The 24,458-nt window shown below is 45.0% G+C and overlaps 1 protein-coding gene across 1 annotated transcript in view; it reads left to right on the top strand.

Annotated features, from left to right (window-relative positions):
• LOC126281909 (uncharacterized) overlaps positions 1-24,458 on the top strand; it is a 140,460-nt gene that overhangs the window by 11,889 nt on the left and 104,113 nt on the right. Inside the window, exon 2 of the mRNA XM_049981234.1 lies at positions 22,448-22,588. Coding sequence (XP_049837191.1) covers positions 22,448-22,588 — 141 coding nt within the window. The remainder of the gene's footprint in view (positions 1-22,447; positions 22,589-24,458) is intronic.

The raw sequence follows: 24,458 nt of genomic DNA, 5'->3' as shown, positions 1-24,458 counted from the left end.
TATCCCCGCCAAAAATGCCATTCGATCATTTCATTTCATTTTACCACCGTAATCGTAGAGAGAGAGTACTGGTTGCGTCTTGCCGCTGATGTAATTTACATACAATCAGAATCTCTTTTGATTTTCTGTCACCAGAGTTTCATTGTGGATGTTGCTAAAAGTATCTGGCGCTGACGTCCGCGCTAAGTTTCGAACTTCTACATCTACATGATTACTCTGCAATTCACAATTAAGTGCTTAGCTGAGGGTTCACCGAACCACTTTCAAGGTATTTCTTCACGATTCCACTCTCTAACAGCGCGCGGGAAAAACGAACACTTAAACCTTTCTGCGATTTATTTTATCAAGATGATCATTTCTCGCTATGTAAGTGGAAGCCAACGGAATAGTTTCGCTTTCGGGGGAGAAAGTTGGAGATCGAAATTTCACAATAAGATTTTGCTGCAACGAAAAACGCCTTTGTTTTAATGACTGCCACCCTAATCCATGTAGCATGTGAGCTGCACTCTCTCTCCTAGTTCACGATAATACATAACGAGCTAACCTTATTTGAACTTTTTCGGTGTCCTCCGTCTGTCCCACCTGATGCGGATCCCACACCCCACAGCAGTATTCCAGAATAGGGTAGATAAGTGTGGTGTACGCAGTTCTTTACGTGACCTGTTGCATTTTCTAAGTGTTCTACCAATAAATCACAGTCTTCAGTTTGCTTTACCCACAACATTATCTATGTGATCGTTCCAATTGAAATTATTCGTAATTGTAATCCCTACGTATTTAGTTGAATTTACACCTTCCAGATTTGTGTGATTTATCATGTAATCGAAATTTAGCGGATTTCTTTCAGTAAAAGATCACCAGTCCTGGAGTACATGTACTTGTAAATTTGGCTTGCATTTTCGTTGTTACTGCACGCTGTTCTGACCTGTTCCGTGTACCACGGGAGATTATCGCCATCTTTTATAGGCTGTCTTTAGGGTAGGCGTCAAACGAATTTTTATCTACTTTTTTAAGTAGAAATATTTTGAGTTTATTTTTGGTGGATTTGGATGTGCATTTTGCAGTAGTCAGTCTCGTTACAACGATCTTTGGTCACTAATACCTGTATACGACTTGATGCTTCTAATATATTCAGGATTATTTGTTGCTAAGAGGTAAAGTATGTTTTTGGAAGCATTTTCATTTCGAGTGGGTTTCTGAACTAATAACCCGAAATAATTTTCGGAGAAAACATTTAGTACAATTTCTGCCGATGTTCTATACCTACCACCGGCTTTGAAAATGTATTTTGTCCAACAAATCGTGGTAACATTGAAGTCACCACTTGGTATAATTGTATGGGCGGGTACCTATTTGGGACTCAAGCTTTCTATGAACAAGAAACTTGATACAAGGTTGGCTGTAAGGGTACGTTCCACTTGTATCTGCTCTTGCTTTACTAAGAAGCATAAAAACTTCTACACTGGCGAGCTCTTTGTCTAGCTCGCAGGTGTACGGGACAGTGTTGGAACTGCATTGCGATAGAAGAAGATCGCCTGAAAATTTCTACTGAGATGGTTTTTATAATATGATATTATATGATATGTTCTCCTTAGTATAATCACTTACAACGGTGTCTAATATGAAATTATTGCATAGAGACTAAGGTGTAATAAATTTAGAGACTGTGAGATGCGTATATCTTTAAACTGTTTTGTCATTACTTCCTCGGGCCGCCCCTCCTCCCCTTCTCATTGGCAACTTTCTACGTTCTGAGCGAATGATGGTCTTCCTACTGAATGGAATGAAACAAGTTCGTGTTGAAATCTGGTTGGTTGTGCAACAAAATGGTTGAATGAATTTAATTAAAATTATTTCTCACGTTCACTTAAACTACTTTACTGGCATTGGCAGTGTCATATCTGGCATTCCGTTTGCCATTTTTGGGGCATCGTTCTCCAGAAATTGTTTTCCAACATGTGCAGCTCACTGCACCGTATACTAGCTGAGTCTCTGGTTTGAACATTGGCCATAATTTGAAGCCCTCATCTCGAACGATTGTTCATCAGATGCGGCGCTGAAGACGAAAAACTTTGTATAGACGGGGGATAGACTCATTCTTATCCTAAGAAAACGTCGATTCGATTGGGGAGAAAGAAAGTAAAGAAGTTATATCTTAAGCAAGCCAGAGACAGAACTGATAGAAAATTAAATGAGGGAATAGAAATAGTAAGGATCAGGCAAGCTTCTAGGTTTGCATCTATGCTGTTTAATATCTACCTAGGCGCCTGGACGAGATCACAGGAGAGTAAATAGGTGGAAAGTGAGGTATGTGTGTAGGCCGAGGGCGTGTTGACCGAATCCAGTAAGGAGCTTAATGAAAAGGTAGAAGATGAAAATAACAAACGCGTATTGCTCGCAATGAAAATACTAGGGAAAAGGAGAGATTGTCACAATCACGATAAAAGAACAAGAATTAGAGCAGATTTCAAAATTCAAGTACTCAGTAACTATTACAACAGAGGATCTAGAGAAAATTGGTATGTGAGCTACCGAATAAAACACAATGGAAAAGATTGACGAAACACTACAAATCGAGAACTGTATTGTATGTTGCAGAGACACGAACGCTGAGAAAATATAAAGAAAGAAAACTGTAAACACTATAAATGTGGATATCGGGATAACTAGACGGTGTGAGTTTGAAAGAGAGGCGAGAAGCATAATGGTGATGATAAGACTTTGGGAGATCAGAAAACTTTTAGAGGTCATCTGAAAAAGGAAGGAAAATCGTCTAGGAAACATCTTGAGACGCCGGAGTTTATTCTAGCAAGTAATTGAAGGGATAGTAAAGGGAAAGAGAGGGAGTGGGATCAAGAAGACAGCAACAAACCCAACAGTGTCAGTGGGGAATGCTATAACTGCCAGTAACTGAAGATAAAGGCAAAAAAGAAATAGACAGGGAGAGGTGGACAAGTACCAAGGCTATTTTTTATTCCGCAATATTGAATTTCTTGAGATGAGAATGAGTTTGTCTTCCTCTGATAAGTCGGAAGGCCTGCTTCTAAGATTCACAGGCTGCCTGGGCAGAGGTTCAGAGCCACGGCAGTAACTTTTCACGGGCCGTCGGTTTCCGGTCGGGCTCATAAAACAGAAACCAAGCCGCTCCTGATGCCTGGCAATTAACTGCTGGCGCCGCTGCCGGTTTTGTTGTCCTAGTAACGAGGTCTCGCCCGGGCCTGCCAACTTCTGACGCGGTTTTATTAAGGACGTGCTGTGCTGACTGCTCCAGTGCTGCCTGTTTTCTACCTCTTTCCCTTTGCGTTCGCTTTCAGCTCTTTCGTCAGCACTCGAACGGTGAAAATAAATAGGAGCGCCAGAGTAAAAAGTTTTAATTCTGATCGCGGGAACAGTTTTTACACAGTGATAAACCAGCACTACTGCATTAGTAATTACTGATTTCTTTTAATTTGCTTCCCCATGATTATTGTCAACAGGCCATGGATTTTCTTGTAAGGTTTCAGACATTGGTAGAAGAACTAAACAAACGCTAACCAGGTGGTTTGTGGGGTGAGGACCTTTTGCCTTTCAGACGACTTTCTAATCTTAAAATATTAGTCGTATAAATTTCTTATTAATTCCTCAGGATTCAGCACAGAGAAGTTTCACAAACCTATTAAGATTTGATGGTTCTTACGGAAATGAGGTTATATACACACAACATGAACAACAACTGAAATCTGCACTACGAACACAGAGAAAGCAGTGTCGAATTAGTCCACCGCTATCAGCCCTCACACAACCAGCGTTCACTGAGGGCGAAACATGGAGGCAGCTGTCGAAATATAGAAAAGTTGAGATTCCAATCAAGATGGTTTTATAAAAAGCAGGGGTCCAAACTATACTCAAATAGCGAAATGTGAGCGAAGTTCCAAACGAAAATCCAGCCACGCACACAGCGTAGTCTGAGTCCAGAGATTAGGATGAAGGCAAGGATGGCTTTCGTAGCAGATCATGACCGTTTTTACTGCATCCCTTTTGGCGATAAGTGAGCGATGAAGGGCAGATTACTCCTACATACCTGTACAATGCATGCAACATTGTGCTTCTATTCAACACCAGCGATTTTATGCCCTATTCCATTAGCGCATTATGTGACGGAAATATCAGTGTCTCTGTGCCTCAGTATGCACACAGTTCTGTCTTATTTTCACGATCCCTGCGCGAGGCCTAACAGAGTGGCAGCAAAATAGTCGAACAATCTTCTTCGAATGCAGGTACTCTTAATTTCGGGAGAGCTACGTCGTCTTTCTTCGAAAGACACCCATTTCCGTTCCCCGAGCATTTCTGTTAGACTTTTGGTTGTACTATACCGACCAGTTACGATCCTAGCAGCGCGCTTCTGAATTCGCTCCGTGTCTGTTATACCTACACTACTTGATAAAGACTACAGACACTGTGATAGTTAAAATGGGTCGCGTTTTGCATGCGATTTACATTGCAGAGGCGCTGCACTTTCCTAGAATCCTGTCAACAAATCTAAGCGCTGTGTAGTAATGATTTTACGAAATGATCCCATTTCACATCGCTTCTTAGCATTACCCCTCCGTACTTATACCATGTGACATTCCCAAGACGTTCACCGCTGATCTCATAATCTCATACTACTGGGTTCTTTTTATGTGTTACAGGCTTTGTCTTCCTTTTATGCACTTTAATGGGGATTGCCATTGACCACAGCAAGTGGTATGTCATTTAAAATCTTTCTGCATATGATCCAACGGCGATACTTTCCCTACACAGCAACGTCGTCAGCTAGCAGTTTTATAGTGCTCCTGATCCAATCTCATTAATTTTTTGTCAATATTGAGAACGTCAGAGGTTACGTTAAGCTTCCTTCTGTCATACATGATATCATTTTCATTTCTGTAGGACATTGGGCTTCCAGTGTAACGCAGTGAATTGCATTAGGCGTACACGGTCCAGTCGCATCATTGTGACCACCACCGATGTTCAAAGTCAACGTGCAATAACCACACACACAAGGCAGATAGCAGCACTAGCAGTGTATTGTGTATGAAGCATGAGCCGGCCGCTGTGTCCGAGCGGTTCTTGGCGCTTTAGTCCACGCTGCTGCTACGGTCGCAGGTTCGAATCCTGCCTCAGGCCTGGATGTGTGTGATGGCCTTAAATTAGTTAGGTTTAACTAGTTCTAAGCCTAGGGGACAGATGGCCTCAAATGTTGATTCTCATAGTGCTTGGTGTCATTTGAACCATTTTATAAAGCATGTCGGGAGAGGGGCTTGGGCAGGAAACAACGCGTCATTGCTGTAATGCGGAAATAGAGAAATTTATCTGATGTCCAGAATACCATGATCGTTGGCTAAGTCTGTGAACAGCCTTTACAGTTTACAGCCTTTACTATACAGATTTCTAGAGCGTACGTGCCACGAAGAGTCGGACAACATTCTGCTTCTTTGCACATACGTCTCGCATAATGACATCGAAAAGACAAGAGGGGAGGGGGGAGAAATAATATTGGAACTGCTGTGGTTGGCAGGAGACCCAACACCTTGGTACTAAAGGAGGCCGAAATGCACGCGTTTTAGCTCACGCAGGCTGGCGTGAGGTCTGGAACATGGCAAGGGAATTAAAATTGAGAAAAACGGACGTAGCTGGTGGAATACCTAACTTTAATCCATTAATGACGAACGTCGCTCTTGATGGTACATGATTTACAATATCAATAGAAACTGGTCATGGCGCCTTGCTAGGTCGTAGCAAATAACGTAGCAGAAGGCTATGCTAACTATCGTCTCGGCAAATGAGAGCGTGGAAGTCAGTGAACCATCGCTAGCAAAGTCGGCTGTACAACTGGGGCAATTGCTAGGAAGTCTCTCTAGACCTGCCGTGTGGCTGCTCTCGGTCTGCAATCACTGATAGTGGCGACACGCGAGTCCGACGTACACTACCGGACCGCGGCCGATTTAAAGACTACCACCTAGCAAGTATGGTTTCTGGCGGTGACACCACAGGAACCCTCCGCCAAACTTCGTCATCTGGCTTGGGGAGTAGAAAAGTGGATGAATTTCTTTTTTACTGGTTACTACCGTTGCTCACCAGTAGCTTCCATTATTCCACACTAAAAACACACTCTACAATAAAGTTTAGTTTGCCTGTTTCTCTCACAACAACAGCATAAGACGGATGTTCAATAACTTGCTGCTGGACCTGCGAAGCAAATGTTGCGTAAACGGAGGAAAATGCGGGTGAGTCGTTGCAGACGGTGTAGTTCCTGATGGCTGTGTCGATGGGATGCTGCATTTTCGGTGTTTATTCTAAGCTTCAGATCGATGAGTAGGCTCCCTTTTCGATCTGGAGTGAACGGAGACTCTCCCAGCCGCATTAGATGTCATGTCGTTCTTTATTGGGGACAGTACCGGCTTAGCACCGTTACAGATGGAGCCTCAGGAGATGCAATGATCAGCCTTCGAACATTCGGGAAGGCACGATGCCCGATAGTTCAGTAACAAATCGAAAATGTTGATCCAATATAGGCTGTTGCGATAGTAACCTTGGTATTAAGCACCAGTGACCTTGGAGTAGCGTTCTCGCTTTTCTCGCACGGGTTCCCAGGTTCGATTCCTGGCGGGGTCAGGGTTTTTCCCTACCTCAAGAATACTGGGTGTTGTTGTGTCGTCTTCATCATTATCATTCATCACTATTGCGGTTGGAGGAAGACAATGGCAAACCACCTCCGCTAGGACCTTGCCTAGTACAGCGTTGCAGGTCTCCCGCATCATCCACTACGCTCCTCGAAGTATGGGACCTCATCATCGCCAGGTGAAGAACTGGACACATGGGGTGATAAGATCATTAAGCAAATGCGAAAACCGCGACTGTTCGTTATGCCAATGCTACGGACTGGTAATCGGTGGTGTTGTACTAGAAGCTCATATTGACATACTTTCATCTCGACTTTAATACCATGAATCAGGCGATTCCCAGGGTTTTCTGCAGAAACGCCATAAGAAACAGCATAAAATAAGCATTACTATGATTCATGTATGCTCGGCAAGATGTAGAACCAACGCAGGAAGCATCCGCGGTACAGCTGTTGCAGGTTGCGGGCGGTAAAGTGGATATTGAGCAAATGGGCCTTGAAATAGTATAAAAGAACACAGCAGGCAGTCATCCTGGAAGCATATTGAAATCTTCTATCTAAGATACTATTGAGAAGATCGAACATCACTCAGAGTCTTAAAGCACTCATACACTGATGGAAAAGAAATCGCCACACCAAGAAGGAATTCAGCGACATAAACGAAAGTTGGTAGGCGTGTTTCTACATCTGAAAGATGATGTCTATTCAGATCTCGTGGCAGTCGCATAAGAATGGCGCTAGTAGCGTCACTACGAGGATGCAAATCAGGTTTGCCTTAAATATGCGCTGTGATGGTCGTGAACGTTAGTTACCTTTGAGACTGCACGTGGTGAGTCTATGTTAGTCTAGAATGCCTTTCAGGCCACAAAGACACCATTATAAACACCTCACTGAGTTTGAACGAGGTCGTGTATAGGGCTAGGAGAAGCTGCATGTTCCTTCTGCGATATGCAGAAAGACTTGGCAGGAATGTAGACACTGTGCATGACTGCACGTGGCAGTGGTGGTCACGAGAACGTACGGTCGCAAGGAGGCCGGAATCCTGACAGCCACGTGGCACTATGGAGGGGGAAGACCACTGTATGCACCGTAATGGGTCTTCAGCAGCAATTTGAGCAGCAGATGATACCACAGCGACACAGTGACCTGTTATGATTCGATAACTGCAAGGAGAGTTTCAAACCCGACGCCCTCTAGCGTGCTTGCCACTGATCCCAACCACCGCCATTTGTGACTTAAGTGGTGACCTGATTGGAGGGCTGGATGGAGGTCTGTTGTATTTTCTGATGAAAGCTCGTTCTGCCTCGGTGCCAGTGATGGCCGTAGGTTGGCTGTAAGGACGCCAATTGAGGGCCTGCAGCCAACTTACGTGCTAGAGACACTGGACCCACACCTGGAGTTAAGGTGTGGGGTGCAGTTTAGTGTGACAGCAAGAAGCTCTCGTGGTGACTTTGTACGTCAGTCTGGTGATTTGATCCGTTGTGCTACCATTCTTGTTCAGCGTCCCAGGAGGTATTTTCCAACAGGATAACCCTCGCCCAAATATCGTCGTTGCAACCCAACATGCTATGCAGAGTGTCGACATGTCGCCTTGACCTGCTCGATCACCAGATCTGTCTCCAATTGAGCACAGATTAGATTTCTTCGGTCGACAACTCCAGCGTCGTCCACAAACAGCATTAACCGTCCCTGTATTGATCGACCAAGTGCAACAGGCACGGAACCTCATCCCAGAAACCGACAACGAGCACCCGTACAACACCTGGAGTTACAAGAAATGCAAGCTCGTTTGCGTGCTTGCATTCAACATTCTCAGTTTCCTCAGGCTTACATTAACCTGTAATCTTGCAAAGTTAATCATTTAAATAAGTTACCTAGACGTATATACTTCCGAATTCTCGTTACTCTGTTTTAATTATTTTGTTGTTGTGATTTTTTTTTTCGTCACTGTGGTTGGAAGATTTACTCCAAGGTGGAGGAAGGGTAGGGTTGGGGGGTGGGATGGGGGGGGGGGCGGGGGGGATGGGGGGGTGGAAATTGCGCGGCTCGTCACATCGAACCGTTCTTCACTTTTTGATAGGTCCTGGTATTTCTGCGTAGAGAAAAGTGTCAGGAAATATATGTGGCTGGCGTGGAAGGGAGAGTCGTTTGACAGCAGCAGATACGTAATCAAAGGTGCCTGTAATTGCTGAATAGAGAAAAAGAGAGAAAGATAACGTCACCTGCGGGGGAAAGTGCGGAGGACACATGGGGCGGAGTCGATCCGTGAAAAGAAGACTGACAAGCGCAAATCAGCGGTCCGAACCGCAGTGAGGATCAATCGGAGCGGAGCGGCGCGTAATGAGATCTCGGCCGCCGATCGGTCCATACTGTTCGTCGCTCCCCTGTCCCCCTTCCTCTCCTACCTGCCTCGGTTCTGCTCCAGAAAGAGACAAAAAACCGGCAATTAACTTTTTACGGCAATAGGCGCCTGTCGTGTGGCGCGCCGCTGCCGGTCTAGGCGGGTGCGCAATCGATAGGCAAAATAAAATTACGCCGCTGGTGGAGGGAGGGGGGGGGGGGGGGTGGAGGATGGGCGACGAGCGGGTTATCCGGGCGCCGTCGGGCTCCACTGGAGGCTGAAATTAATATCGAGCGCCGACATCGCCATCGCCGGCCGGGATCTCAGATTGGCCAGCTCGCTGGCTGGCGGTAACGCGATCGTTCCATTCCGGCGCTGGCTGCTGGCTCGCCGCTCTGCTTAACGTGGTCCTTGCACAACCTCCCACTACCGTCTGCTCAGCACTGCAGCCAGAGAGAACTGACCTTCGAGAGATCTGCCGCGCAGCCATTGATGTAACGTGCACGAATGCGCACTCGCCCGCTTGTGTGGCTGTGTGACGGGGGAAAAAGAAGAGGCGAGGCTACATGCATACCAGCCAGGTGGAATAAACCAGAGGAAAAATGCTCCTATCGGATCACATAAAGCGCCAATATTTTTAAATGACAGACTGAAAAGTGGTGTACCAGCTGCCTCATTCTATCCTTCTCAACATATTCAAAAATTGTCCCAAAAATTTTCCCATGAAAATATTTTCGCTCTTTTTCACAGGCATCTCACATCTCACACCCACAAGCTCCCCTTACTGTAATTCGCTCAAGCCTATTAGTCCATCTGTGTAAGTCACTCCGCTACCACTTGCCCATTCTCACTCACTCATCCAGCCCGACTCACTGTCATTATCTCTTTGCGTCTCTCTAAATATATGTATCATTGTTCTCTGTTTCATAGCCCCGGTATCCTTCGTTCTGTCCTACTACTACTTCTACTGTGTCCTCTCACTCACTCATCCAACAAAAAAGAAAAAGAAAAAGAAGAAAAAATGTGTTCAAATGGCTCTGAGCACTATCGGATTTGAAATCTATGGTCATCAGTCCCCTAGAACTTAGAACTACTTAAACCTAACTAACCTAAGGACATCACACACATCCATGCCCAAGGCAGGATTCGAACCTGCGACCGTAGTGGTCGTGCAGTTCTAGACTGAAGGGCCTAGAATCACTTGGCCACGACGGCCGGCACTCATCCAGCCCAGCTCTCAGTCATTATCTCTTTGCGTCTCTCTAAATATAAGTATCGTTGTCCTGTGTTTCATAGCCCCAGTACCCTTTGTTCTGACCTACTACTGTCTCATCTCACTGTCGCTGTCTCCCGCTTGTTCGCTCTTACTGCTACTGTCTTATTCATTGCTTGTCACCGCTGCTGTCTCTTCTCCCTGTCACTACCCGTCTGTTCTTCGTTATCACTGCTATAGACTCTGTCTTTCATTATCACTGGTTCTCACCCATCTCAACTTTCTCCTTCTTTTTGTTCCTCTCCCACTGACACTGTCTTCTTCACTCTTTTCCTAGACTAATCTGTCAATGTCACTGTGTTCCACTCCTACTGTGTTCTTCTCTTTCTCCCACACTGTCGCAGTCTCCTTCGCTCTTTCTATACCAAGACCACTAGCTACTATCTTCCAGTATTTATTATTTTTCGGTTTGTTACCCATTGTCACTGTCTCCTTTTCTCTCAGCATAAAAAAGCGCGAACATATTCCTGTGCCAAAATTTTTGGTACAATTTTGAAGGTGGTGAGATGTGTAGAATGAGACAGCTGGTACCACCTGTTCAGTCAGCTTCTTTCAAAACAGGAGCAAATCAGCTACTTTTGTGCTCTGAAATTTTTGTGCTCTTACTGGAGCACTCTTCCGCTGGTTCCCTTCTTTTCCCTACCACACAAGAGCATGTCACTCATATTTAAATAACTTTGTAGGACAGTGAAATTTTTATAGTTTACTTACGTGAAACTGAGCAATTTTTCAGCTCAGATCTGATTTTACGTGCACAAAAATTTTGCGGTGCTTCAGTACTACAACAGATCGTTCTCAGAGCGCTACTTACGATAACACAAGCACTTTACAGTATAAAATTAAAATAATTGCACCCCTAGGTTGCGAAAATGAAGTCTATTTGATATAGGTTTCGGCGACTTCTAAGAGTGCCTTCATCAGAAATAAAACATTTAAAACTGGCATGTCACGTATAAAATAAATATGACGCGAAAACGCTTTAGTCACAAAAATATTAAAATAGAAAACATGGAGGCAGCCCGCTAAGGGCTGCACCACATGTCGAGCTGCGGCATCATCAGACTGAGGCGCCCGCGTTAGCAATTGCAGGAAGGTGAACGTTATACCAAAGATGCCATCTAGTAGCCCCAAACACAAACCGGCTACTTAACATTCCAAGTATAGACAGGTGAAATATGAAATACACGAAGTAAGAGCCAATATTGTATCTGACAGCAGCAGCCATGGCAACAAATTGTTACAGTTTAAAGACTGAAAAACGCCATTACAGAATTACTAAAGGAGCTGAATAACTCAGCAAATAGAAAAACAGTGTAACATGAAATGTAGTTAATATAAACCATTTAATGAACAAACAGTTAAGAATCGACTTAGATAGAAAAAATATTTCGGTAACTGCAGGAGGGAACACGAAATCAAGTAACAGGTAACGGCTTTATACCGTTGAAGAAGGTTTTATTACGTAATTATAGCTGCTCATTAAGACTGAGGCCATCATTTCGAGAAAGATGTTTAAACACTTTTAATTTTTCGCGAATATCTTATCTACGCCCATTCTTCTCAGTGTGCAAAATGTTGATATCTTGAACAGCGTTAGGCGCGTGGCCTGTTTTAGAAGGTGGTCAGAAAAAGGCGTATTTTGGGTGTTTGTACCATTTTTTCTTAAAAGATGTTCTTTATACCTGACTGTAAAGGCACGTTCTGTTTGTCCTATGTACACTCCTGGAAATTGAAATAAGAACGCCGTGAATTCATTGTCCCAGGAAGGGGAAACTTTATTGACACATTCCTGGGGTCAGATACATCACATGATCACACTGACAGAACCACAGGCACATAGACACAGGCAACAGAGCATGCACAATGGCGACACTAGTACAGTGTATATCCACCTTTCGCAGCAATGCAGGCTGCTATTCTCCCATGGAGACGATCGTAGAGATGCTGGATGTAGTCCTGTGGAACGGATTGCCATGCCATTTCCACCTGGCGCCTCAGTTGGACCAGCGTTCGTGCTGGACGTGCAGACCGCGTGAGACGACGCTTCATCCAGTCCCAAACATGCTCAATGGGGGACAGATCCGGAGATCTTGCTGGCCAGGGTAGTTGACTTACACCTTCTGGAGCACGTTGGGTGGCACGGAATACATGCGGACGTGCATTGTCCTGTTGGAACAGCAAGTTCCCTTGCCGGACTAGGAATGGTAGAACGATGGGTTCGATGACGGTTTGGATGTACCGTGCACTATTCAGTGTCCCCTCGACGAGCACCAGAGGTGTACGGCCAGTGTAGGAGATCGCTCCCCACACCATGATGCCGGGTGTTGGCCCTGTGTGCCTCAGTCGTATGCAGTCCTGATTGTGGCGCTCATCTGCACGGCGCCAAAGACGCATACGACCATCATTGTCACCAAGGCAGAAGCGACTCTCATCGCTGAAGACGACACGTCTCCATTCGTCCCTCCATTCACGCCTGTCGCGACACCACTGGAGGCGGGCTGCACGATGTTGGGGCGTGAGCGGAAGACGGCCTAACGGTGTGCGGGACCGTAGCCGAGCTTCATGCAGGCGGTTGCGAATGGTCCTCGCCGATACCCCAGGAGCAACAGTGTCCCTAATTTGCTGGGAAGTGGCGGTGCGGTCCCCTACGGCACTGCGTAGGATCCTACGGTCTTGGCGTGCATCCGTGCGTCGCTGCGGTCCGGTCCCAGGTCGACGGGCACGTGCACCTTCCGCCGACCACTGGCGACAACATCGATGTACTGTGGAGACCTCACGCCCCACGTGTTGAGCAATTCGGCGGTACGTCCACCCGGCCTCCCGCATGCCCACTATACGCCCTCGCTCAAAGTCCGTCAACTGCACATACGGTTCACGTCCACGCTGTCGCGGCATGCTACCAGTGTTAAAGACTGCGATGGAGCTCCGTATGCCACGGCAAACTGGCTGACACTGACGGCGGCGGTGCACAAATGCTGCGCATCTAGCGCCATTCGACGGCCAACACCGCGGTTCCTGGAGTGTCCGCTGTGCCGTGCGTGTGATCATTGCTTGTACAGCCGTCTCGCAGTGTCCGGAGCAAATATGGTGGGTCTGACACACCGCTGTCAATGTGTTCTTTTTTCCATTTCCAGGAGTGTAGTAAGAAAAGCAGGTGTCGCAAAGAATCTTATAGATACCAGAGTTTTTCAAAGAGGAACGGGTCGATTTTAAATTATGAATAAAATTTTTTCAAACGGTATATTTGTCCTCAATACGTCACTTTATAAAATATGTTTCCGCATCATACCAAATATTACATCCGTATTTTACATGTGCATGTAGAGTAACTTTGAACCTCTGCACCTCGGAAACGAATAAAGATATCAAGAAAGTTTCCAAGCTTGCTCGATATCGGTATCTTTTGAATCCATCGTAAAACTTTCAGCCATTAGTTGCGCACAGCCGTCTTGGAACCCACGGCTCGCGTTTGGTATCCAAAAACCGTGTTCTTCAGGTTTCCTTAGAAACCGCGCATGAAGTAAAATGTTCCTCCATAATCGCCTTAGGACACACCTTAGACCACATACAAAGGGAAAAGAACCAATCCATTTGCTCCATTTGCCTGTCCTGTAGGAAGTGGATAATATTAGAACTTTGACCTAACTCTAGGATAGTTACAGTAAGACGATCCTTCTTTGGCGTCTACAAATGGTTCCTAACCCATGGGCTATCCAAAACACTTGACTTACCTTCCTACCACCAGCCTAACACAAGCGATGAACCCCGGAAAATTCCCGTCTTCATGAGCAGCGTTTGGGTACATGCGTACCAATGAATGTCAGGAGCAATAAGGTCATATCTGAGGATCCGTTGTTACCACGCAGCCAGTACAATCAGCAACACAGTACAGTCTGACCTGTGTGAATGCAACAGAACAAGATTTCTCATAATAAGAATGAAACAGTTGGTTTCACTGTTATGATTTACTAGCGATCCGCACTGGCTTTCCACGAACAGCACTACTGAGGGGAAATTTGTGGAATATGTCGGGATTGACAAGAAATGAAAGTAACAGAAGTGGAAGCTCCTCACGGCCTAGTGTTTAGAATAAAAAGCATATTTGGCGCGGCTCCAGCGAATTACGATCCATTTGTGCTATAGCAATTTCAAGGCAACGCTTTGCACAACAAATGGTTCAAATAACTCTGAGCACTATGGTACTTAACATCTGAGGTCATCAGTCCCCTAGAACTTAGAACTACTTAAACCTAAATAACCTAAGGACATCGCAAACATCCATGCCCGAGGCAGGATTCGAACCTGCGACCTTAGCGGTCGCGCGGTTCCGGACTGTAGCGCCTAGAAACGCTCGGACACCCCGGCCGGCTCTGCACAACAGAAAGAGTACAGAACAGTAATCCAAAAGTCGTGGAGTAGTTACCATAAGCGAATTTTTTTTTAATTTTCAGTTTTATGTTACTGACACAACAAACCGCACCATAAATGCGTTTTTGTTTCTGATTGTTTGACCGACTAGAGCCCCGACTTCTGTCACTTTCGTTTCCGACCAAACCTTGCACATGCAATAAATTTGCGCGAAATCGGCGATAATAAATCGGTGCGGTCCACTTGTAAATATTTTCCACCGGAGCATTGGTCTGGCGTAAGGCTAACAAATTATGTACACAATCCATCAATGAAAAACCTTGAAAAATCCTGCAATATTTCCTGAGATTAGCTTGACCATACAGACAGAAACTGCAGCGGAGCACTTTAATTTATAATATGTATATAGAAGAAGTTAGAGGATGAGTCACTCAGTTAATGAAAGTCCTAACGTAATTCAGTATAATCGAGGTACAGAAAGGATGTTTACGGAAATTTAGGAAATTTGTGGTAGGGTCTTATGGGGCCAAACTGTTGAGGTCATTGGTCCCTAAGCTTACATACTATTTAATCTAACTTAAATTAACGATGAGGACAACACACACACTGTAAGGGATCCGTGATCCCACGAACATAGATGCTAGAATCCGACGCCCAGGTCGATAGCAGACAGGAGTCGATTGTTGGGCGCTGCAGGAGGCAGTGAGACGAGTGTCGAGAGTCGAGTAGTATGGGAGAGTGACGAGTGAGAAGTAGTGTTGCAGAAACGAGCAAGAATGGTGTTCGAGTAAGTTCACCGGAGTATGACGAGTGAGCGCGTCGCCCTGATCGTCGTGGGGTGGACCCTCATCGATACCGATTCGCGAGTGATATGAAACCAAAAGTGACAAGTGCCGAATTACGTGTTTCGCGTCAACCGCGTCGGCCAGCAACAACCATGGATTGCAGTGAGGATTGTTGTGAATGTTAACAATCATCATTGTGTGTGACGAAGTACCTAAAATCAACAACTAATGAAAGACATAACCGTAATTAAATATGTAAGGCGAAGGTAGCAACTGCCTCAGAATTTGTGTGTTAGTAGGAAATATATATGTTTGTACATCGCAATCTTTGTGGTCCTTAATAATAGACAAACTTTCAATCATTCCACTATTCAATCTCAGAACAGCCGCACTAAGTTGAAATACCTCCGAAACCACAGCATAAAAACCGATAGCCTTTCATCCATTAAGCATACGTTCATATAATCATAATAATTAACTGTTTGGTGACTACGATAAATTACAATAAAACCAATAAGGAATTTAAACGGAGGTGTTTCAACACCCATGCCAGAGCGAGGACTCGAACTTCCAATGTGGGAGTCGCGCTAACTGTGCCGAGGCGCCTGAGACCGCTCGGCTACCAAGCGCAGCAGAGAGAACAAGTGTCTGCCGCAATTGTTAGATCGGTTACTGCTGCTACAATGGCAGATTATCAAGAATTAAGTGAGCCTGAACGTTGTTTTATAGTCGGCGAACGAGCGATGAAGCACATCTCCTAGGCAGTGATGAAGTGGAGATTTTCCCATACGACCATTTCACGAGTGCGCCGGCCGAAGTGGCCGAGCGGTTCTAGGCGTTTCAGTCCAGAGCCGCGCCACTGCTACGGTCGCAGGTTCGCATCCTGCCTCGGGCACGGATATGTGTGATGTCCTTAGGTTAGTTAGGTTTAAGTAGCTCTAAGTTCTAGGGGACTGATGACCTCAGATGTTAAGTCCCGTAGTGCTCAGAGCCATTTGAACCATTTGAACCATTTCACGAGTGCACTGTGAATATCGGGAATTCGGTAAAACAACGTCGCTGCCGCTGGAAAAAGTTTCTGCAAGAACGGGTAGAACGATGAGTGGAGAGAATCATTCAACGTGACCGAAGTGCAGCCCTTCCGCAAAGTGCTGCAGATTTCAGTGCTGAGCCATCAACAACTGTCAGTGTGCGATGACGAACCATCATCATTACGGGCTTTCGGAGCCGAAGGTACACTCGTGTACCCTTGATGATTGCACGACACAAAGTTTTACGTCTCGCCTGGTCCCGTCAACACCGATATTGGACTGTTGATGACTGGATACATGTGGCCTGTTCTGACGAGTCTCTTTCCAAATTGTATCGAGCGGTTGGACGTGTACGCGTGTGGAGACAACCTCATGAATCTGACACTGCATCCCAGCAGGGGACAATTCAAGTTCGTAAACGCTCTGTAACGGTGTAGGACATGTGCAGTTGGAGTGATATGGGACCCTGATAGGTCTAAATACGATTCTGGCTGGTGACACATACATAAGCATCCTGTCTGATCACCTGAATCCGTTCTTGTCTATTGTACAGTCTGACGGACTTGTTCAGTCAATTTCAGCAAGACAATGCGACACCCCACACGTCCAGAGTTTCTACAGAGTGACTCCAGGAACTCTCTTCTGAGTTTAAACACTTCCGCTGGCCACCAGACTTCTCAGACATGAACATTATGGGGCATATCTGGGGTGCTTTGCAAGTGCTATTCAGAAGATATCTGCATCCCCTCATAACCTTACGTATTTATGGTCAGCTCTGTAGGATTCATAGTCTCAGATCCCTCGAGCACTATTTCAGATTTAAGATGAGTCTATGCCAGGTTGCGTTGCAGGTGTTCATACGGTACGGTCGATATAAGGGACATGCAAGCCATGTGAACGGCAAGTATTACGTAGAAATCCGCATTATGAAGAAGATTTGGTTTCCCGCTGCCACGAACTGTATTAAGAAGTGTGAAGTCAGGCGAATTGTGGAGAGAGAGAGAGAGATCTTATAAGAACTGCTTGAGATTTCGTTAAGACGTGTACACGTTGTTGTTGTTGTTGTTGTGGTCTTCAGTCCTGAGACTCGTTTGATGCAGCTCTCCATGCTACTCTATCCTGTGCAAGCTTCTTCATCTCCCAGTACCTACTGCAACCTACATCCTTCTGAATCTGCTTAGTGTATTCATCTCTTGGTCTCCCTCTACGATTTTTACCCTCCACACTGCCCTCCAATACTAAACTGCTGATCCCTTGATGCCTCAGAACATGTCCTACCAACCTATCCCTTCTTCTGGTCAAGTTGTGCCACAAACTTCTCTTCTTCCCCCTTCTATTCAATACTTCCTCATTAGTTATGTGATCTACCCATCTAATCTTCAGCATTCTTCTGTAGCACCACATTTCGAAAGCTTCTATTCTCTTCTTGTCTAAACTATTTATCGTCCATGTTTCACTTCCATACATGGCTACACTCCATACAAATACTTTCAGAAAAGACTTCCTTACACCTAATTCTATACTCGATGTTAACAAATTTCTCTTCTTCAGAAACGCTTTCCTTGCCATTGCCAGTCTACGTTTTATATCCTCTCTACTTCGACCATCATCAGTTATCTTGCTCCCCAAATAGCAAAACTCATTTACTACTTTAAGTGTCTCATTTCCTAATCTAATTCCCTCAGCATCACCTGACTTAATTCGACTACATTCCATTATCCTAGTTTTTCTTTTGTTGATGTTCATCTTATATCCTCCTTTCAAGACACTGTCCATTCCATTCATCTGCTCTTCCAAGTCCTTTGCTGTCTCTGACAGAATTACGATGCCATCGGCGAAACTCAAAGTTTTTATTTCTTCTCCATGGATTTTAATACCTACTCCGAATTTTTCTTTTGTTTCCTTTACTGCTTGCTCAATATACAGATTGAATAACATCGGGGAGAGGCTACAACCCTGTCTTACTCCCTTCCCAACCACTGCTTCTCTTTCATGTCCCTCGACTCTTATAACTGTCATCTGGTTTCTGTACAAATTGTAAATAGCCTTTCGCTCCCTGTATTTTACCCCTGCCACCTTTAGAATTTGAAAGAGAGTATTCCATTCAACATTCTCAAAAGCTTTCTCTAAGTCTACAAATTCTAGAAACGTAGGTTTGCCTTTCCTTAATCTAGCTTCTAAGATAAGTCGTAAGGTCAGTATTGCCTCACGTGTTCCAGTATTTCTACGGAATCAAAACTGATCTTCCCTGAGGTCGGCTTCTACTAGTTTTTCCATTCGTCTGTAAAGAATTCGTGTTAGTATTTTGCAGCTGTGGCTGATGAAACTGATTGTTCGGTAATTTTCACATCTGTCAACACCTGCTTTCTTTCGGATTGGAATTATTATATTCTTCTTGAAGTATGAGGATATTTCGGCTGTCTCATACATCTTGCTCACCAGATGGTAGAGTTGTGTCAGGACTGGCTCTCCCAAGGCCGTCAATAGTTCTAATTGAATGTTGTCTACTCCCGTGGCCTTGTTTCGACTCAGGTCTTTCAGTGCTCTGTCAAACTCTTCACGCAGTATCGTATCTCCCATTTCATCTTCATCTACATCCTCTTCCATTTCTATAATATTGTCCTCAAGAACATTGCCCCTGTATAGACCCTCTATATACTCCTTCCACCTTTCTTCTTTCCCTTCTTTGGTTACAACAGGGTTTCCATCTGAGCTCTTGATATTCATACACGTGGTTCTGGTTTCTCCAAAGGTCTCTTTAATTTTCCTGTATGCAGTATCTATCTTACCCCTAGTGAGATAAGCCTCTACATCCTTACATTTGTCCTCTAGCCATGCCTGCTTAGCCATTTTGCACTTCCTGTCGGTCTCATTTTTGAGACATCTGTATTCCTTTTTGCCTGCTTCATTTACTGCATTTTTATATTTTCTCCTTTCATCAATTAAATTCAATAGATCTCCTGTTACCCAAGGATTTCTACTAGCCCTCGTCTTTTTACCTACTTGAACCTGTGCTGCCTTCACTACTTCATCCCTCAAAGCTACCCATTCTTCTTCTATTGTACTTCTTTCCCCCATTCCTGGCAATTGTTCCCTTATGCTCTCCCTGAAACTCTGTACAACCACTGGTTCTTTCAGTTTATCCATGTCCCATCTCCTTAAATTCCCACCGTTTTGCAGTTTCTTCAGTTTTAATCTACAGGTCATAACCAATAGATTGTGGTCAGAGTCCACATCTGCCCCTGGAAATGTCTTACAGTTTAAAACCTGGTTCCTAAATCTCTGTCTTACCATTATATAATCTATTTGATACCTTTTAGTATCTCCAGGGTTCTTCCATGTATACAACCTTCTTTCATGGTTCTTAAACCAAGTGTTAGCTATGATTAAGTTGTGCTCTGTGCAAAATTCTACCAGGCGGCCTCCTCTTTCATTTCTTAGCCCTAATCCATATTCACCTACTACGTTTCCTTCTCTCCCTTTTCCTACACTCGAATTCCAGTCACCCATGACTATTAAATTTTCGTCTCCCTTCACTACCTGAATAATTTCTTTTATTTCATCATATATTTCTTCAATTTCTTCATCACCTGCAGAGATAGTTGGCATATAAACTTGTACTACTGTAGTAGGTGTGGGCTTGGTATCTATCTTGGCCACAATAATGCGTTCACTATGCTGTTTGTAGTAGATTACCCGCATTCCTATTTTCCTATTCATTATTAAACCTACTCCTGCATTACCCCTACTTGATTTTGTGTTTATAACCCGGTAGTCACCTGACGAGAAGTCTTGTTCCTCCTGCCACCGAACTTCACTAATTCCCACTATATCTAACTTTAACCTATCCATTTCCCTTTTTAAATTTTCGAACCTACCTGCCCGATTAAGAGATCTGACATTCCACGCTCCGATCCGTAGAACGCCAGTTATCTTTCTCCTGATAACGACATCCTCTTGAGTAGTCTCCGCCGGGGAACCGAATGGGTGGCTATTTTACCTCCGGAATATTTTACCCAAGAGGACGCCATCATTATTTAATCATACAGTAAAGCTGCATGCCCTCGGGAAAAATTACGGCCGTAGTTTCCCCTTGCTTTCAGCCGTTCGCAGTACCAACACAGCAAGGCCATTTTGGTTATTGTTACAGGGCCAGATCAGTCAATCATCCAGACTGTTGCACCTGCAACTACTGAAAAGGCTGCTGCCCCTCTTGAGGAACCACACGTTTGTCTGGCCTCTCAACAGATACCCCTCCGTTGTGGTTGTACCTACGGTACGGCTATCTGTATCGCCGAGGCACGCAAGCCTCCCCACCAATGGCAAGGTCCATGGTTCATGGGGGGAATGGTAATAAAACACACGTTGAGCGTAGGTAGAACACTTTTAACTTAATATTGCGAACTCGTTCAACTCGCTTAGATGGTCGAACTTTGTGTCAGTCAACTGCAACGAACAGTATACTTTATATCTCTAGCAGTCGATTAATTTATCTTACTTTGAAATCTGGTGTGTGTGGCTTTAGTCTTTTAGAAGTTTTAAGCTTATCTCTCGAGAGTAAGCTGAACATAGTGAAAATTAGCTCCGACATTGTTCTCATTTCAAGGTTCCGAGTGATTTAGTGCAACATATTGTTCTGGTATTTTATTTGTTATCATAGTTGTTTCAGGGGCACGGACATGGCTAGATATAAAAACGATTAGCGAATGGAGCTTCTCTATAAGAGAAGCATCCTTTCTTTTTCCTCCACACGTGAAAATATGCAAAACTTTTCTGAAATTTTGTGATTCGTTTAACTGAGGCGGGACGTCAGTATCACCTCGCAATTCAATTACTCGGATGTGGGACACCGCTTAAAAACGAAATTTAGGCTGGCTGGTACAGCGAGCCTCATCGTTAACCCTCGGACAGATCCGATCCAGGGCCGGGGCGCCTGCTCCCGAATCCCGGAAGTGACATGCTAAGGCGCATGGCTATTCCGGCAGTTCTGCCAGTGCATCATCCAAGATCTAAAATTGATGAGCTTAATAGGGTTTTCCTGGAATGTGCTCAAAAGGCGTTTGATTTACAGTCTCCTGACAGTTCCTCCTCCATTGATGAAAGCAATGTTATTGCTGGAACAAGAACAATATAACTTAAGACGTAAACGCATAGGTAATCCATCTGCGTCGTGCGTTTGTAGGTTTATCGTGCTTCATTTGCGATTTGTACGTACATGTACTGTTTCCAACTTCCAGCCTAGTTTACTTCCTAAAAGCAAAACATGACGGGAGTCCAGCCGGCCGGTGTGAACGAGCGGTTCTAGGCGCTACAGTCTGGTACCGCGCGACCGCTACGGGCGCAGGTTCAAATCCTGCCTCGGGCATGTGTGTGTGATGTCATTAGGTTAGGTAGGTTTAAGTAGTTCTACGTTCTAGGGGACTGATGACCTTAGAAGTTAAGTCCCATAGTGCTCAGAGCCATTTGAACCATTTTTGAACGGGGGTCCAATGATGAATTGGGCAGCCATGTCGTGGTATTCTATGAGCCCCATGAGCACTCTGTTATGTCGCATTACAGCTACGGATTATGTGGTCATTTTGGTCTATCAAGTCCATCCTATGGGACAATGTTTCCACAGTACTGACGTTGTGTTCAAAGACGATGGGACTTCTGTTCACACAGCTCGGATTGTCTAGGGATGGTTTTGTGACCAAAGGGAGGAAAGTCCAATCTCCCCCACTGTCCACTTCCACCATCGTTACCTGAAAATGCCACTGTTTCCTAGGAAGAAAGGTGTAAGATTCCGTTGAAAACCACACGGAACTCATATTTAACCACTCCGAGACGACTGTAAGCTGTTTTGAATGGCAACGGATTTCCTACACCGTATTCGTCGGGGTAATGTGTTGTGTTTTCTGAGTTTTCATATTTTTTACCACCCCTGTTGATGCTTGTCCGGCTAAGAACAGTTTGTTAAGTGTATTTTCACAGTGAGAGATGAGCGGTTTCATGCTTGGTTTACAGGCTCGGTGAGGCTGCAGGACACGTACTGCTTCCGCTTCACGTGGCTGGGCCCCACGTGGGACAACAGCAGCGAGCTGGGCAACATGACGTGCAAGGACCTCAACCTGATGGCGCCGTGCACCAACCCGCTGGTCATCACAGGTCGGTATCGCGCGCCGGCCAGCGATAGCGCCCGCCTGTTATCTGAGCGCTCGCCGCAGATAATCTGCCTGCGAAACAACGGCACACCCTTGTCTTGCTGATAACTCGTATCGCCTTGCCAGTGTTATCTCGCGCATTCTGTGTCAGCTTTCTGTGAGCTATAAACGTTTGCATTGTTCTAAAGGTACCGAGATTTAAATCCGTGCGCACTGGACAGTAACTAAAAAATTACAGTAAACCTGCAATAGTTCGGACATCATCAGTCCGGAATTCGCGATAATTCGGATCAGTTAGTATCGTGAAATGTAGTGCTGCCTTTCTGTATCAGATAATCATTCGTGCTAAATTCATTTACTGTCAAATGTTGAACGCATCCCCCTGTTCCCATTTTCTTCACCCGTGGACGACAATGAGTAACGCATGTATAAGAGGTTATCAATAAATTTCTATTAGAAGGCCGTATATTCCGGAATGGGTGTGCCAGTCCGTCAAAACCATCGCGAGCATTGAGGCTATGATCCCATCAACGCTCAGGTAGAAGATATCTTTTGGTAAAACACCGTCCCCTGCTGTCTCAGTAAATCCGTGACTGCTTCCTGCACATCCCTGGTGGTGTGATAATAGCTTGGGTAGAGGTCAAGACCACAAGGCGGGTGCTCGAATGTCTCGCACTTGGATTGCCGTTACTTAGGAGTTACGGCATTTGCAATATAGAGACATGAGTTATCATGAAGCAGCATCACCCCTTGTCGCAATCTTTCCCGATGTTTCGCCTTCACTGCCCCATAAACAATCTTTAATCGCCGATGGGTGTCTGGCTGTTTGTCGTTCAGCAGCAAAGAGAAGAATAACAGCTCGTTGGTTCTATTTGGGCGCATTTGGTAATAACATCGCTGTAGTTGACATAAAATGGCTAAGTAAGAATGCACTCCGTCTTCAGGCCACAAGTGGCCCATCGGGACTATCCGACCGCCGTGTCGTCCTCAGCCGAGGATGCGGATAGGAGGGGCGTGTGGTCAGCAAACCGCTCCCCCGGTCGTTTTGATGGTTTTCTTTGATCGAAGCCGCTACTATTCGGTCGAGTAGCTCCTCAATCGGCATCACGAGGCTGAGTGCACCCCGAAAAATGGCAGCAGAGCATGCCGGCCCTGATGATCACCCATGCAAGTGTAGGCCACGTCCGAGAGCGCTTAACTTCGGTGATCTGATGGAAACCGGTGTATCCTCTGCGGCAAGGCCGTTGCCTAAGCAAGAATGACCAGAGGGCAAATGTACGGATTTAGAAACATATTTCACTGGGTGAAATACGGATAGCGCCTACAGGAAAATTAAAGAGGGCTTTGGGGAAAAGAGAAGCAGCTGTATAATTATCAAGAGCTCAGATGGAAAACCAGACTTAAGCAAAAAGGGCAAAGCTGAAAGATGGAAGGTACAAGAGAGATGAATTTGAAGGCAGTATCATAGACATACAAGAAGAGGTAGATGAAGTTGAGATGGGAGAGATGAAAGTGCGAGAAGAATTTGACAGAGCTCTGAAAGATCTAAGTCAAAACAAGGGCCCTGGGGTAGATGATATTTCGTTAGAATTGTTGATAGCCATGGAAATGCCAGCCTTGACGAAACTCCTCCATCTGGTGAGCAGGATGTATGAGACAGGCGAAATACCCTCAGACTTCAAGAAGAATATAATAACTCCAATCTCAAAGAAAGCAGGTGTTGACAGATGTGATAATTACCGAACTATCAGTTTAATAAGTCATGGCTGCAAAATACTAACACGAATTCTTCGCAGAAGAATGAAAAAAAACGGCCTTGAGGAAGATCAGTTAGGATTCTGGAGAAATGTAGGAACGCGCGAGGCGATATTGAT

This window comes from Schistocerca gregaria, chromosome 7 (assembly GCF_023897955.1).
Source record: "Schistocerca gregaria isolate iqSchGreg1 chromosome 7, iqSchGreg1.2, whole genome shotgun sequence".
In the NCBI taxonomy this organism is placed as follows: domain Eukaryota; kingdom Metazoa; phylum Arthropoda; class Insecta; order Orthoptera; family Acrididae; genus Schistocerca; species Schistocerca gregaria.
Note: the sequence above shows the minus strand (reverse complement) of the source record. Positions and strands in the feature narration are given on the sequence as shown.